General features: G+C 51.3%; 1 protein-coding gene across 1 annotated transcript in view; it reads right to left on the bottom strand.

Moving 5' to 3' along the window:
• Positions 1-17,106, bottom strand: part of FANCA (FA complementation group A) — a 33,475-nt gene that overhangs the window by 6,231 nt on the left and 10,138 nt on the right. Inside the window, exons 13-35 of the mRNA XM_041484373.1 lie at positions 16,722-16,863; positions 16,084-16,217; positions 14,691-14,801; positions 13,915-14,010; positions 13,762-13,821; positions 12,930-13,018; positions 12,451-12,511; positions 12,309-12,358; positions 11,203-11,279; positions 8,714-8,818; positions 8,083-8,225; positions 7,556-7,626; positions 6,412-6,511; positions 5,370-5,569; positions 5,139-5,235; positions 4,525-4,701; positions 3,473-3,546; positions 2,833-2,961; positions 2,315-2,381; positions 1,938-2,104; positions 1,568-1,673; positions 609-668; positions 177-281 (exon numbers count right to left, since the gene is read on the bottom strand). Of these exons, the coding sequence (XP_041340307.1) occupies positions 177-281; positions 609-668; positions 1,568-1,673; positions 1,938-2,104; positions 2,315-2,381; positions 2,833-2,961; positions 3,473-3,546; positions 4,525-4,701; positions 5,139-5,235; positions 5,370-5,569; positions 6,412-6,511; positions 7,556-7,626; positions 8,083-8,225; positions 8,714-8,818; positions 11,203-11,279; positions 12,309-12,358; positions 12,451-12,511; positions 12,930-13,018; positions 13,762-13,821; positions 13,915-14,010; positions 14,691-14,801; positions 16,084-16,217; positions 16,722-16,863 (2,421 nt within the window). The remainder of the gene's footprint in view (positions 1-176; positions 282-608; positions 669-1,567; positions 1,674-1,937; positions 2,105-2,314; positions 2,382-2,832; positions 2,962-3,472; positions 3,547-4,524; positions 4,702-5,138; positions 5,236-5,369; positions 5,570-6,411; positions 6,512-7,555; positions 7,627-8,082; positions 8,226-8,713; positions 8,819-11,202; positions 11,280-12,308; positions 12,359-12,450; positions 12,512-12,929; positions 13,019-13,761; positions 13,822-13,914; positions 14,011-14,690; positions 14,802-16,083; positions 16,218-16,721; positions 16,864-17,106) is intronic.

Here is a 17,106-nt window from a genome sequence, read left to right as displayed (position 1 = left end):
CCCAGGAGCCCAGGGCTGGGCTCAGTGGTACCCAGGGCTCCAAAACACCCTGCCAGTTTCCAAAGGCTTTGAGAGTTTCTATTGGACCTTACACACTTGGAGAGTGTTTAACACAAGCTCTCTGAGCTGGAGCTGGCTTTCCCCCAGAGTCAGAGCACCAAAATGAGATCAGTCACCGCTGCAGAGAGGAGCACCACGGGGCACTTGGTCTGACAGGCGGCCAGAGCCTCGTTGACCCCTTCTGCTGCATCCTCACAGTCCAGGCTGGCACTCAGCAGGCCCTGGAAGAGGACAAGTGACAGGATGGCTCCACACATCCCTCTCTGCTGCTCCAGTGCCTCGCTGAGACGTGGAAACTAATCAGAGACAACTGTAGGGGTCAGCACGGCTCAGCAAAAGGAACATCCACCAACAGCTCCTCCCCGCAGCAGCTTTGCTGCATTGTATTGAAATTCACCTCCACCACCACCTCCTCCTGCTGCTCCCCCTCATTCTCCCGGTTACTGCTCTCCTCGGAATTACATCAAGAGTTCTCAGAAGGAGGGTGCAGAGGAGGAGAGCTCCTCCTGCCCCTCTGAGCAGCGAGGCAGGGCCAAAAGCAGCGTTACCCTGAAGAAGTGAGCGGTGATGTCGTAGGAGAGCGCGTACCCCCTGGAACTGACGTTCTTCTGCAGGAGAAACAAAATCAGCAAAACCATCACTCCTTCCCTTTGGAGCAGCATTTCCTAAGAGCATTTCGGGGCTCAGCCAGCACAGAGCCAGCCTGTGAGTGCTGAGCAGCAGCTCAGCTGGGGGAAGGTGGTTTGTGTGCGGGGCGCTGGCACGGAGCTGAGCTGCACAGCCCCTGCCCCCAGCCCGGGGGCAGAGCAGATGGAGTCACAGCCCTGGGGGAACAGAGGCTTCTGGCTGTGCCTAACAGGACAGCACAGGAGGGCCTGCAAAGGCCAGGCAGGATGAGTAAGTAGAAATCAGCTCTCCACGGAGCACAAAGCAGGGTCCTGAGGGACCTGCAAGTCAAATGACCTCCTCCTAGAAAGGGATGTCCCTGGATGTTTCTCAGGAGGATGAGGAGGCTCTCACTCTACAGCAAAACAGTTCAAGGCCCTGGCATGAGAGAGGGACTGGAGAAGGGTTCATGCTCAGCCCCTTCCAGGCCTCCTCAGAAACACTCTGAGATTGTCTGTACCCACTTCACCAAACAAAGTGACTCCCAAGGATTTGCTGTTAATAGTGTCAAATACCACCACAATTCTGAATTAATGAACCCAAAAGTCACAGAATCATGGAATGATTTGGGCTGGAACGGGCCATGGGCAGGAACACCTTCCGCAGACCAGGCTACTCCAAAAGCCACACCTTTTCTGGGTTGTTTGTATGCGACCTCCTTCCCCAAATCCAAATTTAAGGTCTTTATCTAGAGCATTTACCAACCAGCAATCACCATTTGGCTCACAGCCACACCTTTTCTGGGTAGTTTGTATGCGACCTCCTTCCCCAAATTCAAATTTAAGGTCTTTATCTAGAGCATTTACCAACCAGCAATCACCATTTGGCTCACAACACCTACCAGCTCAGAGTTCACAAAACAAAAGAAGCTGTCACAGTCCAGCACTGCTTTGCTGCCTTTCCAGCACGTGGTGATCAGGGTGGATGCAGGGAGCCCGACCAGAATCCTTGGGCAGGGAGGAAGGAAAACTCAGGTTACTGTCAGGGAGAGAATCAGCCTCCCCAGGAAGATGTGTCACATCCAGGGCAACCTGTAGCCCAAGATGGAAACACAGCTAATTCCAGTGGGTGCCAGGGGATAAGTATCCCTTGCACAGCTGTCCCCAGCACATGCAGTGTCCCTGTCACTTGCTGTGCAATCAGAGGGGAGGACACTGCACACAGCAGCTGCCCTGAGCAGCAGTGCTGCTGGAGGCATGGCCTGCACTCACCTTCTGTGCAGCAGCAGCTCCTGCTGCCTCCACAGCTGCTCTCCCAGAGCAGATCCCTGCTGCCTGCCCGTCAGCCTTCCCTGGAGGATCTCAAGCAGGAAGTGTCTCTGGGCAGCTGAGCAGCCTGGAAGCAGCTTTGGCCTGCACCTCAGCTCCAGCACCAGCTCCTGAGCAGGGTGGTGGGGAAAGCAGTGAGGGCCATACACCAGCCTGCTCCCAAACCCCCTCTGCTTCTCTCAAGCAACCAGAGATCAACACAAAAACCTCTCAGTCCCCACAGCTCAGCTCACAGGTCAGAGCCTCGCCAACAGCGAGGCATGAGGGAATACTTTGGTCAAGTTCAAGGACTAAACATCCACCCCACAGTCTGAAATCACCTGCAGCCTGCAGAGAATCTCGGGGCTGACCGACGTCTTCGACTGGCCACAGCCACCCAGGTCCAGCCTGAAATTAGGGGACACACGAGGCACTCACCCTGCTAGCCCAGGGGAAAGCACAGTTCAAGTACAGTCAGATGCTTCAGACCAACACAGGGCTCTAACACTGTGCCTTAAATTAGCTGTAGCTGAGACACTGGCTGTCCTCTGAGCTCCCTCCTCATTTTCCAGCTCCAGCCACTCCCCCGGGGCATTGGTGCTTGTTTGGCCACACAAAGCTGAGTACAAAGTCAACTTTTAAAAGACAGCCAGACAGGGCCTCTCTGTGGCTGCTGCCCCAGACCTCTGCCACCCACAGCAGATGCTTATGCACAGGCTGGTGAGTCACACAGGGCCACCTCCCAGTGTCCCTTCCAGCCAGACCAGCAGGGAATGGCTCCCCAGCCCCACGGAGGGACAAGCTCCCAGTGCACAGCCTCAGGGCCACCACCAGCCAGGGCACTCATGGCCCTGAGTACCTGTGTGAGGAATCCAGGATGGCATTGAGGAGGACTCCACACGCCTTCTCCAGGTCTCCATCACAGCCACCAGCAGCAGAAGGTGCAGGAAGGTACCTCTGATAGATGGCCCAGTAATGGAAATCCTGTCTGCAGTGTGGAAAAGGAGGAAATCTGCTGGAATGGTGCCCTTCCCTTGATGTAAAGGGAAGCTCACACATCAAGAGTGGTGAGTGATGTGAGCTCAGATAAAAGCTCCAGGTAAGTACAGACATGAGGAGTGCTCCAGCAGACCCCACCCAGCCCTGGCTTCCAGAACCAGGGAGGGTTTGTGACAAGTGGTTTGGAAGGGCTGCACACGCAGGCTGAGCTCCACAGAACCATGGGATGGTTTGGGTTGGAAATGGCCTTAAAGGCCATCCAGTGCCACCCCTGCCACGGGCAGGGACAGCTTCCACCAGGCCAGGCTGCTCCAAGCTCAAGTGAAAACACACCCCCCTCATTCCAGCAGTGCTGGAACTCAGGACAAACCACAGCAGGCAGCAGGCATTTGTATCCTGCAGCAACTGTTTATTGACTTCCTGATCTTCAGTGCTTTTCCCTAATTTTGATGGGACACTCTTGGACTGTTCCCTCTCCAGCAGAGCCCCTTGGCCCTTACCTCTCTGAGGCAGAGAGAATGTCCTGTTCAGGGCACACCTCCAGCTCCATCAGCAGCCACTCTCTGAAAGACAGCTGGGAAAAGCCAGGATTTAGGAGCAGGGAAGAACAAACAGCAAGGGAAAGAACTTGTGCAGAACAGCCACCTGCTGCCCTGCAGAAAGCCCACTTCACTTCATCTCCATGAACAATCCCACGTGGATTAAGAGACATGAAACAAGAGGCATCAACACAAGGAAGTTCCTGTGCTGTTTCTCTTTTTAAAAAAAACTCAAGCTAAAACCCTGCTGGCCTTCAAAAATTGATGGAAAGCCCATAAAGCCTGTCTCACAGGCTTGACACTTCCAAACACGCTCAGCACCTCCAAGCCCAGGTACCAGGATGAGGGTGTGTTATCAGAAATAAAGGCAAAACGAGCCAAGACAGTGTGAGCAGCAAAGAGAGGCCGTGACACAGGTGTGCCAGCCCTGCAGGCTGAGCCAAGCACGAGGAGTCGTTCTAGGAACACACAAACCCCTCTGCACAAACTGCTTTGAGAGGAAGTGGGTTAGAAAAGGAGAGTCTGTCAAATCAGAGACCTTGAGGGGTGGTACAAAGGGAAAAGCTGAGATGGTCTGAGCCAGGCTGAGCCAGGCTGGCTCAGGGGAGCGTTGCCATTTACACAAAGCACCAGAAAAGCAAGGATTTCCACTTGTTTGCCTCTCCACCACTTCCCAGAGAGCACAGCAGGGAGCCAGGGTGATGGACAGGCCTTTGCTCTGCAGCTCCTGAGCTTCCACAGCTTGCCAAGCTCCCTGCCTTTCCAAGAAGTAGGACACATAAGTTTTACCTCTGGTTTTCTCTTTCTACCTTATCATCCCCATCAAACAACAGCCAGCACCCATCCCAGCCCACATGACTCAGCTGTCAGACAACTTTTCAGGCATTTAGTTCTTACTTTCAGGCATTAATTTCTTACAAGAAGCTTTTGATCACCAATAAGGAAACTGCAAAGGGCAGATCTGAAAAAGTGAGAATTAGAGGGTGAATTTGTGCGATGGAAAAGATTTATACCTGGAATGCCTTTTCCTTCAAGAGCTCCTGGAAGCCTGCTTGCCTCCATAAGCACAGGCTGGCTCTCCTGTAGTTCAGAGAGGGGCAGGACAGGGAACTCCAGCTCAGGGCACCTTTGGCCTCCTCACACAGGACTCCCCGAGCCTCCAAGCTCAGCCGTGGCACCAGGTGCTGCAGCTGGAATAAAAACAGGAGGGGCTGCAGCTGGAATCAAACCAGCACACCCTGCAGGAGGGGCTGCAGCTGGAATTGAACCAGGAGGGGCTACAGCTGGAATAAAACCAGGGGCTGCAGCTGGAATAAAAGCAGGAGGTGCTGCAGCTGGAATAAAAGCAGGAGGGGCTGCAGCTGGAATAAAAACAGCACACCCTGCAGGAGGGGCTGCAGCTGGAATAAAACCCCAGTGGCTGCCCCAGGAGCAGCCCCAGGGCCACCTGTGCTCATGTGCAGCTGCCCAGGGAGCAGAGGCACCCAGGGCCAAGAGGAGAGGGCACACAGATGTATTTCTACTCTGTTTTCTTGGTGAAAGTGACATTTGCACAGGGAGCTGCAGCAGGAAGTTGGGCTGAGACTGAACTTTCTCACAAGTTACAGCAAAACTTTTTCCCTTTTACCTTTTTAATCAGGCCAGGAGGAACCAAGGCACAAAAGTCTTCACGAGAGCAGGATGAAAACTTGCACATCAGGTAAGCTGCTGCTGCAGTGCAAAACCTGAGAGAGAAAAGGAAAGAACTCCATTGCCTGCTTGGCTCAACCACCTCCACAAGCTCGGGAAATCCTCCACAGGAGCCTTCCCAGCATCCCAAAATCATGGGGGAGCAGGGGGGGTGGATGCCCTGGCTCACCTCAAGCAGAAGGCAAATGACTCTTGTGTCCTGCACACCAGCAAGGAGCTCCAGTACTCTGAAACAGAAAGGGCCTTTCCAGGAACAGCCTGAGAGGCCCCAAAATCGGCTTCCACTCCAGGAATTAAAGCTCTGCATTCACTTAAGTGGATCACAAAAGCTGCCAGTCCTAAAATATGAGCAGCACCGAGGGAAGGACCCTGGAAGGTAAAAAAAAGTGAAGCGCAGGAAAGATATTTTTAGTAACTTTGTAGCATTTCATTGGTAAAATCCTTGCCTTTTGTCTCATTGTAACATTTAAATTTCTTTTATTTGACACTGTAATACTTCACTTGTATTATTGTAACTTTTTTGTACCAAAACACCTTTCTGAAATATCTTTTTTTGTACCAAAACACCTCTCTGACAATACTCAGACTCAGTGAAGGAGCAGAACATTGTTTCTGATCACAGTAGTGCAGCAAAAATTGAGCAGATGAGAGACAACCCACAGCAGAACTGGAACTTTCTGTAATACAGCAACTGGAAATAATTCACTGGAAATTCAGATTTGGGGATGCTCAAGGCTTTTTAGCCTCTCTGACAGCTAATTTCATCTATCAGCCGATTATTTTCACCCTTGCAATATCACAGGGTAGAGGAAATAAACCAAGCAATTCTTTAATAACAAAGCCATGCACTGCTGCAGCCCAGACAGTGGTATCTTAGTTTTATTTTTAAATTTTTACAACTGAATTATTCAACGTGGAGGCTTAGGAATGAAGCATTCTACCATTTTTCTTTTGTCTCTTTCCTAAACTTGCCTATTTTAGCTCCTGTTCAAACGTCTCAGAATGCATTAACCTTCCACAAGCAGAATTTCTGTAGGGGAAAATTCTCCTCATGTTCCTGAGGGCAGCCTCCTCTGACCAAAAGAGGGTGTTTTTGTATTTTTGGAAGCCTGGAGGGCAGTGAAGTGCCCCCACAGTGCAGCCCAGACAGGTCCGTGCCCCCCAGCTCAGGAAATGGAGCAGGATGGAATTCTGCAGACTGGAAAACTGACCTGGTGATGAATGAGCTGGCAGAGCCTGCCCAGGAGAGCAGGCAGGAGATTCCTGTGTCCACACATCATCCTCACCAGCAGGGAGAGGCACGGGCCCTGCCTGCAGCACGGGAAACCACAAGCTCATGAAATTCCTCCCCAGCACAGGAACAGGTAATTAGGAATGCCCAGAGAGCCTGGGGCTGACCCAGGCTCGTCTGTAAACACAGCACAATTATCATCCCACAATTACCATCCCAGCCTCTGCTCAGGGGCACCTGCAGACCCCTGCCTCACACACTGGATGGCATCTCACACCCTTGTTGGCACCTCTCAATGCCAAGGTGGCCTCTGAGGGGACAGTAAGGACAGGAGGGGCTGCCTGGGGCACGGGGCAAAGAGGCACAGCAATAAACAGGATTAAAACACAAATAAAGAAGGAATTGCTGTCTCAAAGCCCTGCTGTAAAGCAGGGGCAGGGAGGGATTTTCCCACCCTCAGAGGAGGCCAGGTGGGAGCTGTGTTCAGACACCATTTCCTGGGACTCTTGTTTGTCACAGGGAGTTTTCAGTCAGGTTCAGTGATTCATCTGCTCCAGGGCAGAGCAGAGCAGGAGAGGGAAGGATGCCCTGCTGCCAAGGCACAGGGAGGGCAGCTGGGATCCCAGCCAGCTCCTCCTTGTTGCCCAACAAAGTGATTTTCCACTGACATACTGCCCGTGATGTTTACAGGCTCTGCTAGAGGAGGAGCTGAGCTGCAGCTCCAGGGGCAGGCACTGACCAGCCAGCCCAGATCCCCTGGGACACACAGCTTCTCCCACAGCTCCCTGCCCTGCCAGGGCAGGGATTCCAGGCCTCACTGCCATTCCCCACCCCGGGCTGAAGCACCCAGCAGTGCTTGGGGTGTCCCAGCCCTGGCACAGGGCACAGGGCAGAGCCAGAGGCCACTTGGCTGAAGGGAGCTGTGACAGCAGAGGAGAAACTCGGTTCATTCACTCATGTGCCTCATTCAGTGCACTGGTTCCTGCAGTGCAGACACTCCACTGCAGCTGCCAGCCTGGCACCAGGGCTGGGAACACACAGAGTCCCCCCTCAGCCCTGCACAGGTGCTGGAATTCTGGTTGTCACCCAGTTTTGGTTCTGCTGCTCTTGGACTGCCATCTTACCTGTCAGGAGGGTTGAAAGAGGAAGCAGCCAGCAGGGTTTGGCAGAATGATGTCAGCAGAAGATCAACAACCTGAAATAAAAAGCACCAGGAATAAAACCCACACTGCCAATTCCTGCTTGTCAGGCTGGATACCCAAACCTAGTTTTCTGCTTTGTATTTATTACATTTCCTGACATTAAAACAAGGAAACAAATTGCTCAATGAGATTCACTACAAGTTGTACAGACCCACTGCCACTAAGGATGGAAATTTAAGCCCATAAAAGCCCAGGAATGACCCCAGCAGACAACAAACACCCAGGCAAGGCTGTTGAGGAAAGCCTTGCTCATCACAGGACTGCTCTGGTAGAAAATATCCCCAGATCCCATCATCCAGCAACTTCCAGGTGGATAAAACACAGGAACAGTCTGTGCAGGGCAGGGTAGGGAGAGCAGAGAAGTGCATTTCCCGCAGACAAAGCAGCCTTTCACACCTTGCAGCCGGATGATTGCCCTGCCCAGCCCACCCAGGCCAGCTGGTACTCACGCTCGGGTGGCACGGTGCCAGCCCGGGGGCAGGGGCTGCCACCTGCAGCGGGCAGCTGAAGGGAGCAGCCGCGTCCTCCTGGCTGCTGTCACCCAGCACAGCCCGCAGTCTGTCTGAAACCACGGCCAGCTGAGCTGCCACCTCTGCGGGGACACGGGCACGGGGACCAGGACAGCAGGCGTGAAGAGTTCACAGCCGCCCACAGCAGCGAGAACGAGCAAAATACAAACTTTAATCAGACACAGTCAAAAGTATGTTAGGAAAAGCTGTAACAAGCACAAAGTGTTGGCTGGGACACAGTGGATCGGCATCCTCAGCATTATTTTTTGCCAGTACTATCAACACACCTGAGGAGCAGCTCTCACAGCAGAGGGGGAAATGCTTTGCAAAGGGGCAGAGTCACCAGGTGAGCCCCGGGAGTGGGGCAGCAGAGGTTGGTGTGACAGCCACCAAGACAAACCCCAGTGAGGCACGGCAATACATCAGACATGCAAACGTACATGTTCATGGCTGGAAGGATTACCAGCTGCAGGTGCCAGGGGCAGTGACTCCTGCTGTGCCTTTGGCCAGAACCAGGCACTCTTTATTCAGGCAGCTTTTGGGACAGTCAATGAGAAGCACTCCCTCATACCTTCCCACTGAGCCTGGTCCACAACCAGAGTCCTGAGCTCAGCCAGTTCAGCCTTCAGCTGCTCAAAAGGCTCTTTGGAATGGCTGGGCTCTGCTGTGGAGTCATCTAGGCAAGGAGGAGAGGAAATGCATTCAGCAATCTCTGCGAGCACTTTCTGCAGAAGCAGAATTTACTTTTCCTGAAGCTCTAACAAAACCTCAAACTGTCAGTCTGCCACACACAGAGCTTTGTTTTTACACTCAGAATGTGCTATTTAATTAATAATTTATGGTTTATGCCTAGTTGTAAAAAAGAATCCAATTTTTAAAGATGAGAGGCAAAAAAGTTTTGTTTTCAGAGTTTTCTTCCCACTTCCTTTAGCTCCCACAGAAACATTTGCTGTCCTCAGGACTGGAGTCAGGCTCAGAATGCAGACAGACATTACAGCATGGATACATCATCAGCTCCTCCAGATGTCCCAGGCTACTCTGGCTTTTTGTTTGAGAGAAGGAATTAAAGGAAATTCCTTTTCCCACTAGAAAGGGATGCCACCAGCGACTGCCACAGCCCCAAACCCCCCAGAGTTCATTAGGCAGGAACAGCTTCTTGTACAGGGGCCAGGAATAAACCACCCAGCAGCAAGAGCAGCAAATAACAAAGGCTGACATTGATGCTGGATGTAAAATAAGGTGTTGGGAGCCCACTGAGTCACCCGTGCAGGAGCGAGCGCTGACAGTGGGGTTTGGGGCAGCCCCGGGCTCAGTCCTGCCCTGAATCCCGGCCGTGCAGGAGCCCGGGGATGGGCAGGGAACAGGGACGGGATCAGAGCGCAGGGGACAGGAGGGGACATGGCTCGGGCTGCTCAGGAGGGCGCGGGCAGCGCCACAGAGCCCGGCGGCAGCGCTGGGACCCCGCGGGGCTGCCGGGATCCTGCGGGTCCATCCCGGCCATCAGGGATCCATCCCGGCCCGCAGGGATCCATCCCATCCCTCAGGGATCCGTCCCATCCTGGCCATCAGGGATCCATCCCGGCCCGCAGGGATCCATCCCATCCCTCAGGGATCATCCCATCCCATCCCATCCCATCCCATCCCATCCCATTCCATCCCATCCCATCCCATCCCATCCCATCCCATCCCTCAGGGATCCGTCCCATCCTGGCCATCAGGGATCCATCCCATCCCATCAGAGATCCATCCCATCCCTCAGGGATCCATCCCGGCCATCAGGGATCCCTCCCATCCCAGCAGGGATCCATCCCTTCCCATCAGAGATCCATCCATCCCTCAGGGATCCATCCCATCCCTCAGGGATCCATCCTGGCCATCAGGGATCCATCGCATCCCGGCCATCAGGGATCCATCCCATCCCATCAGAGATCCATCCCATCCCTCAGGGATCCATCCCGGCCATCAGGGATCCCTCCCATCCCAGCAGGGATCCATCCCTTCCCATCAGAGATCCATCCATCCCTCAGGGATCCATCCCATTCCCACAGGGATCCATCCTGGCCCATAAGAGATCCATCCCATTCCTCAGGGATCCATCGCATCCTGGCAGGGATCCATCCCATCCCTCAGGGATCCATCCCATCCCTCAATGATCCATCCCATCCTGATAGATCCATCCCATCCCTCAGGAATCCATCCATCCCTCAGGGATCCATCCCATCCCTCAGGGATCCATCCCACCCCCAGGGATCCATCCCATCCTGATAGATCCATCCCATCCCGGGGCCGGCCGTGCCTCTGCAGCCGCAGCACCTCCAGGAAGCCCCAAAGGCCCCGGGCAGGAGCAGGGCTTGGCTGCACACTGATCTCATGGAGCAGGGATCTGCAGCTTCTCCCCACCACGTCTGGGAGCCGTCTCTGCTGCCCAGCCTGACCTTTGCCTTGTGTGCAAACCCTTGGAGGGGGTGTGTGAAGCACCCACTCGCTGCCAGGAACAGCAAGCTCATTAAATACCCTCATTAAATATCCATAATCCTGCCCAGTAAAGCTGCAGCCATGGGACCCGGGCTCACCTCCCACCCAAACATCTACAAAGCAGGAGCTGCAATCCCTTTCCCAGCCCCTCCTGCCCCCCCAGATCTCCCTAATCCCCTCTTAAAAGAGGATGCCAGGACAGCACAAGTGTCATTGCACAAGGGATCAGCACAGCAGGCTCCCAGCACAACAATTCCCAGCCCGGGCTCAGGCTGCAAACGCTGATTCATGGAAAGGTCTTGGAGGTGGAATTCAGCCAGCTCAGGCTCAGGCATCATCTGCAGCCTCAGCACAGCACAGGGCTCCCAGGCACTGCAAAAATCCCACCCAGGCAGGGCTGGCAGAAAAAGTCACTGCAGGAGTAAGAATTTAACACCTCACTACAACATAAAGGGCTTAGCACTTATTTGTATGGATTAAATACCTATTCGGCCATAAATCTTTGAATATTTTTCAATTCAGGAGGGCAGCAGGGGAAAAATTAACATTTCACATTGATCCACAAGTAAATGTTGTATTTTTTACCTTGTAACACTTTCTCTTTCATAGCATGACAGGCTTGCAGATATGTGGAGTACAGGTTTGAAGGTATTTTGTCAGCTCTGTGAAAAAGAAGAGATTTATTACCCTGCATAACCACAAACTGCCTTTATTAAATAAGCACAAACAACAGCCCTTCTATGAAATGTAATTAGAGGGACTCTGAAGCATAAAGAGCATCTGAAGCATTTTTTAATCATCTGACATGAGGGGCAGAGATTCCTACCCAGGGCTTTCACAGCAAGCACTGCACACGTGTAGCACACACAAACCCAGCACTGTACCTGTCACTAATTAATCTTTTAGTGCCTGTTTCATGTCTAGTTGATGTCTAAGATCCCATAAGAGAGCGAGCTGTGAGATGCAGCATTCACAGATGTACAACATGAACGTGCAGAGAGCGAGGTGTGACCTCTCTCTGCAGGGCAGAGCACGTCCCACGAGGCTCCCAGAACTCAGCTGCTTCCCCCACAGCTTTAATTTCACTAAATGATCCAGCCTTTAATTTTAGAGCCAGACTGGAATGACAAGGCAGGGCCGAGCACCTCATTTGCAGGCAGTGTTGCAAACATTCTTCCTTCATGAGAAGTTACAGAGGAACTACTGGATGTAAACTAAAGCTGCTCCTGCAGTGCAGAAAAGCACTTTTAAACATGCATGCAGGGCAAGCTGGAGTCCTGAGAGGAGCTGTGTCCTCCTGAGGCATCACCCTGGTGCCCCTTGAGCATTAGCAGACTTTTCAGTCTCATCTTTCACTCCCCTCCCAAAGAGCCTTTCACAGAGGGAGCTCCTATTCCTGAGGAAATTTTATATTCAGCTGCGTCCTTCAAGATTTGCACAAAAATGTACCTGGCCTGGAACCAGAGTGACTCCTAAATAATGATTTCACAGTGGCCACAGGACTAATTACACTCCTGAAGACTACACAGATAAGCTCCTCCATGCACACCTGCAAGCCACGGACCTGGGCCACCAAGCCCTGCCAAGAGCTTGGTTGTAACCCAGGTGTCAAAGCCTCTGATAATCTGATACCAAATGTCCCAAAAAGAAAGCCCAGCAGCACAGAAAACAACTCTGGGATGCATGAATACCTCTTTAAGGAGTCTATAAAAGCCATGCGTCCATCTGGGGTTTTAGGGAGCTGCAAGAGAGGAAAAAGCAGGTCAGGGGCAAATTGTCTGTGTACAAACACACAGCTAATGGCAGGGGCAGGGAAAAAAAACAAATACTGACCACACGGGGCCTGAGCAGAGCTGGAAGGAACCAGGAAGTGTAATATGGTCGTCTGAAAATGCTGAGAAAATAAACAGAGCAAAGCGTTAACAACGCCAAGGGTCCAAAGTGCCACCTCCACACCTCAGGAGTTCATTTGGCTCCTGCAAATACAACATGTTCACGGTCATGTGAATAAACCAGGTTCAGATTAGCCAATGGTTTTTCATTCCTTTCATTTTGCTTTTTATTGTAATCATGTTGGACTTCTTTTGCACAGGGGAATGTGCCTTTTCACTCTCCCCACAAACACCCTCTATTAAGATGACTCCTCAGGAAGTGGGAAGAACTTCCCCAAACCTCCCTTGCTCACATCCTCAATTTTTCTTAGGTCCTTATTTTGATTCAGACTTGGCTTCTACAATTATTGTTGTTACTATTATTATTATTATTATTATTATTCCAGCTAAGCCCAGGAGGAGCTGAAGAGCACACAGTACCTGGCTTCTATCACAGAGGTTGGGATCTTCCTGGTGTTTTCAAATATCTGAAGGGCCTTTTCAACATCACGGAGTGCCTGGGCCTCGGGCTGCCTCACAGGAATGGGAGAGAGACGTGAGAAACCAAGGGTGATGATGAACTTACCTCTTCTGTTCTGAACTTGCTTTATTGTGATTCCATTTCAGTTGTAGATGTGGAATTAAGACACACCATCCCCACTGCCAGCCTGTGCATGCAGGCAGAGGCACTGACACCCCGGGTTTCTCTCGTTTGAGTTGTAAGACACCTCAAGCTGCAACAAGTTTCTCAGCTGACAACCAGACCAGACTTGGAAAAATTAAATTAAATCCTCGCTTATGCCTGTGAGTTCATAATTTCTTGTATTATATTCAGCTACCCTGCCTCCAGCCTGTATTTAATGTAATCATGTAAGCGAAGCCTCTTCCTCTGATCAGAATGTAGGAAGGAATAATAAAGCCAAACACTTCCTTATAAATTACTGTTGTTACCCAAAATTTATCATGAACCACAGTGTGACACTGCAGAGTGTAGATTCCACCTCCAAATCTCCTTTGAATACCCACACTTTGGCCCCACACCACAGAGATGGAGTGCTCCACCAAAAAGAATCAAGATACCTACAAAATGTGACTCCAGCTTTCACGAAAACTGGGGAGATCCTGTATTTATGGCCACCAAAACCTGGGGCTTAAAGCTGGAGACTTGGCAGCACGCTGAGCTTTGGAGTGGCAGGGGGGTTGATAACCTCAGTGCTTTTCCAGAGGAAAAGGGACGTGGTGATGGGAAAAGTGGGAGACAGAGCAGCAGTACCTGCACGGCCTCCTCGGGGGCAGAGAGGTCTTCATAGAGCCCCATGTCCTCTATGGCCACCTGTGGGAGGTCAGAGGTGCAGCTGGTCACTCACAGCAGGGCTTGACAGGCCCAGAAGGAGCTCTTCCCAAAAAAAAGACAACCTTTCCTGACCTTGAGGTCGGCCAGCCGGGTTTTGGCCAGGGTGATGTAGTCCAGGAGCAGGGAGCGGTGCTTGGCGGCCACAAAGGGTGGGAACATGATGTGCACCTGAGAGGTGAGAGCCACAGCCAGGTCTGCCATTGTTACAGGAAACCCAGGTAAAATTCTAACTCGTTCTGACTGATTTTTTAAGCCTTCTGATGTTTGCATTCTTGTGGCAAACTTTCTCACACACCTTCTGTAAACAACTTATTGTTTTGCATTCTTTCATGGAAGAAGAGAAATTTGATAAACTGTTGGTTTGTCCAGTGTCATTGGAGAGGTGGCACTTTCACCCTCCCATCCACTGTCACCTTTGGAAATCTATAAATGTTGGAGTCAGAAAATAAACTTCCCTTTTTCCTGCCTTGAAAACAGCAGCATGTCTGCGTCGTGTTGTCTCGTGTCCTCTAGTGAAAATGTTCACCTCAAATACTCCCCAAGGAAGGTGTTATTGCTTGGTTAAGGATTGATCCTTTTCATGGCAACTGACATAATTTTTCCCAACAACACACAAACAAATAAAATCAGCTAAGTGCTCAAACTTAATTCCATGAAAGGAATTCTCCCCATCAAAAAAATAATCTTGTGCTTCCTTATTGCAGGAAGAAAAGGGTGTGAATCATGAACCAGAAGCAATGCAATTACTATAACAACATTTCTAATGAGCTGAACCCACTGAAAGGCACAAGGGCAGTGACTCTGGGGCAGTTCTGGACCTAAAACCATCTCTGTCAGCACCTTCTCACCTTCAGGTATGGAGCAGCTTCAAAGGGCACTAGCTCTGACAGGAACTCCAAGAGGAAGACCAGAGATTTCTTACTGCTCCCGTGGTGGCCACCAGCATTCCCAAAGGAAGCCTGAAACAGGGGAACATGGCAAGACAGCCTTTCAGTGTGGAGAGAATCCTCATCCAAGCAGTGCCATAACCAAGCACACCAATCCCAAACATCTGGGGAAAAGTCTCCAGAGAAAGTTCATAGAATCATGGAATGGTTTGGCTGGGACCTTAAAGACTGCCTAGATCCAATCCCCTGCCACACCTTCCACTGTCCCAGGCTGCTCCCAGCCCTGTCCAGCCTGGCCTTGGGCACTGCCAGGGATCCAGGGGCAGCCACAGCTGCTCTGGGCACCTGTGCCAGGGCCTGCCCACCCTGCCAGCCAGGAATTCCCAGTTCCCAATATCCCATCCATCCCTGTCCTCTGGCAGTGGGAGCCATTCCCTGTGTCCTGTCCCTCCATCCCTTGTCCCCAGTCCCTCTCCAGCTCTTCTGGAGCCCCTTTAGGGGCTCTGAGCTCTCCCTGGAGCCTTCTCCTCTCCAGGTGAGCATCCCCAGCTCTCCCAGCCTGGCTCCAGAGCAGAGGGGCTCCCTTGGATCATGGTGATTTACAGAAGTCTCTGTGGAAGTTTGCTGCCATGAGAACACTCAAACAAGGCACCAAAAGATTGATATTCATGAGGGAACCACAAATCTGCAGGTTTCTACACAGGTTTATCTGGGCATTCTAAGGAAAACAACCAGTCTGAGACTACAGAGAACACAACCAGTTTACCTTCTGATACCTCCTGGACACTCTATCAGCCAAAGCTGAGCTCAGATTTGCAAACTCATACAAAGGAGTTTCCAGGTTGAATTTGCGTGGAGATTTGCATCCCTAAAATACCCAGCTGTTTACAGTTAAAAGCAACAACCAATCATCTGTAAGGTCAAACACAGCAATTACAGCTGCATGCAAACCTCCAGGAAACAGGAATGCTTCCTCTGCCATAACCCCCACCTTATGCAATAACAACAGTGCTGCTTATCAAGATACTGAAATCCATCCAAGGTGATGATAATAACAGGAATTACATGTCTGCATTCCTAGCAAATAACTAGAACAGGCAAGGTGGACTTAAAAGATGAAAGGAGGGAAAACTGGGGAAAACCAAATAAATTTATTCTTTGCAGACACAAAGGCAGTAATAAATATTCAATCATTCCTAATATCAACACAATCCCTTGTACTTTTGGTTTTTATTTTTCTTCCCCTTTCTCATTCCTGGTTATCCTGTCTGGGACAAGGCTTTCTCCATGCAGCAGAACATTCCTTATGCACAATTAAAACAAAGCTCACCACTCAGGCCTCGCTCAGTCTCACCTTAAACCACTCAGAGTAAGGCATGAAGACAGCAGGGCCCTCCAGAGCAGCCTGACGAGCGATCAGGAACGCAGTGATCATATTTTCCATGTCATAATTCCCAAAGGCCTTTAGCAGGAGATGGCTCAGTAGATCTAGGAACATAAAACAATAACCTCATGCTTTGCTCCTGACAACAGTGCTGTATATTCTGCAGTAAATGAAGACAAATATCTGTGATAAAACATGAACCAGGACATGTATTGCAGCCTGGAGGACCTCTGGGGTTTGATTTTATTTTTTTATGCACTTTCGACTGTCAAACACACTTGGATTCCCTGCAGGGAGTCCAGCACTGGGATAATTAGTAAGGAATTCTCACAAACAAGCTCTGCTAGCAAAGGTGAGCTAGAACCAAGGTTCAGTAATCACTATGCCAATTAATGATGAAGGCAATTATCAAACCACCACCCTGGGCTGTACACAGAGTTTGAGAAGTGGCAGGCACGAGGCATTCACATCACCACGGACATGGGAAGTGCAAGTGGAAAAGCAGCTGTCCTGTCCTGCTGCTCTTTTCCATGCAGAACAGCAGACAGCCCCTGTGCTGACTGCCCTGTGCCCACCCAGCACACGCCAGGCTGGCAGTGCCCACCTACCCTTGAAGAGCTGCTCAGCCTCAGCCTGGCACACCACCAGCGTGGACACACAGGACAGCACGTGCTGCCAGTTCACCTCGTGGGTCTCCAGGACTTGCTGCAGCTGGCAGATGGATTCCTTCACACTGAATGCCACCAACAGCTGGAGGGGTGATGGCAACTCCTGTTAGCTAGGACATACAGCCACGAGAAAGGGGGGAATGCACACAAGATTGACAGGCTTCTCTGTGACTTCTGCAAGCTGTCCTGCAGCTTTTGGATCAGCTTCCTAGGCCCAAATATCAGCCTGGACTGGAGCCAGCACCAGCTACAATAAACAGTACAATTCCCATTCTTTCAGAACTCATGTCTTGCTCTGTACCAGTGAAAATTCACATCTCCAATC

The sequence above is a fragment of the Pyrgilauda ruficollis genome, unplaced genomic scaffold (genome assembly GCF_017590135.1).
Source record: "Pyrgilauda ruficollis isolate IOZ18807 unplaced genomic scaffold, ASM1759013v1 scaffold117, whole genome shotgun sequence".
NCBI lineage: Eukaryota > Metazoa > Chordata > Aves > Passeriformes > Passeridae > Pyrgilauda > Pyrgilauda ruficollis.
Note: the sequence above shows the minus strand (reverse complement) of the source record. Positions and strands in the feature narration are given on the sequence as shown.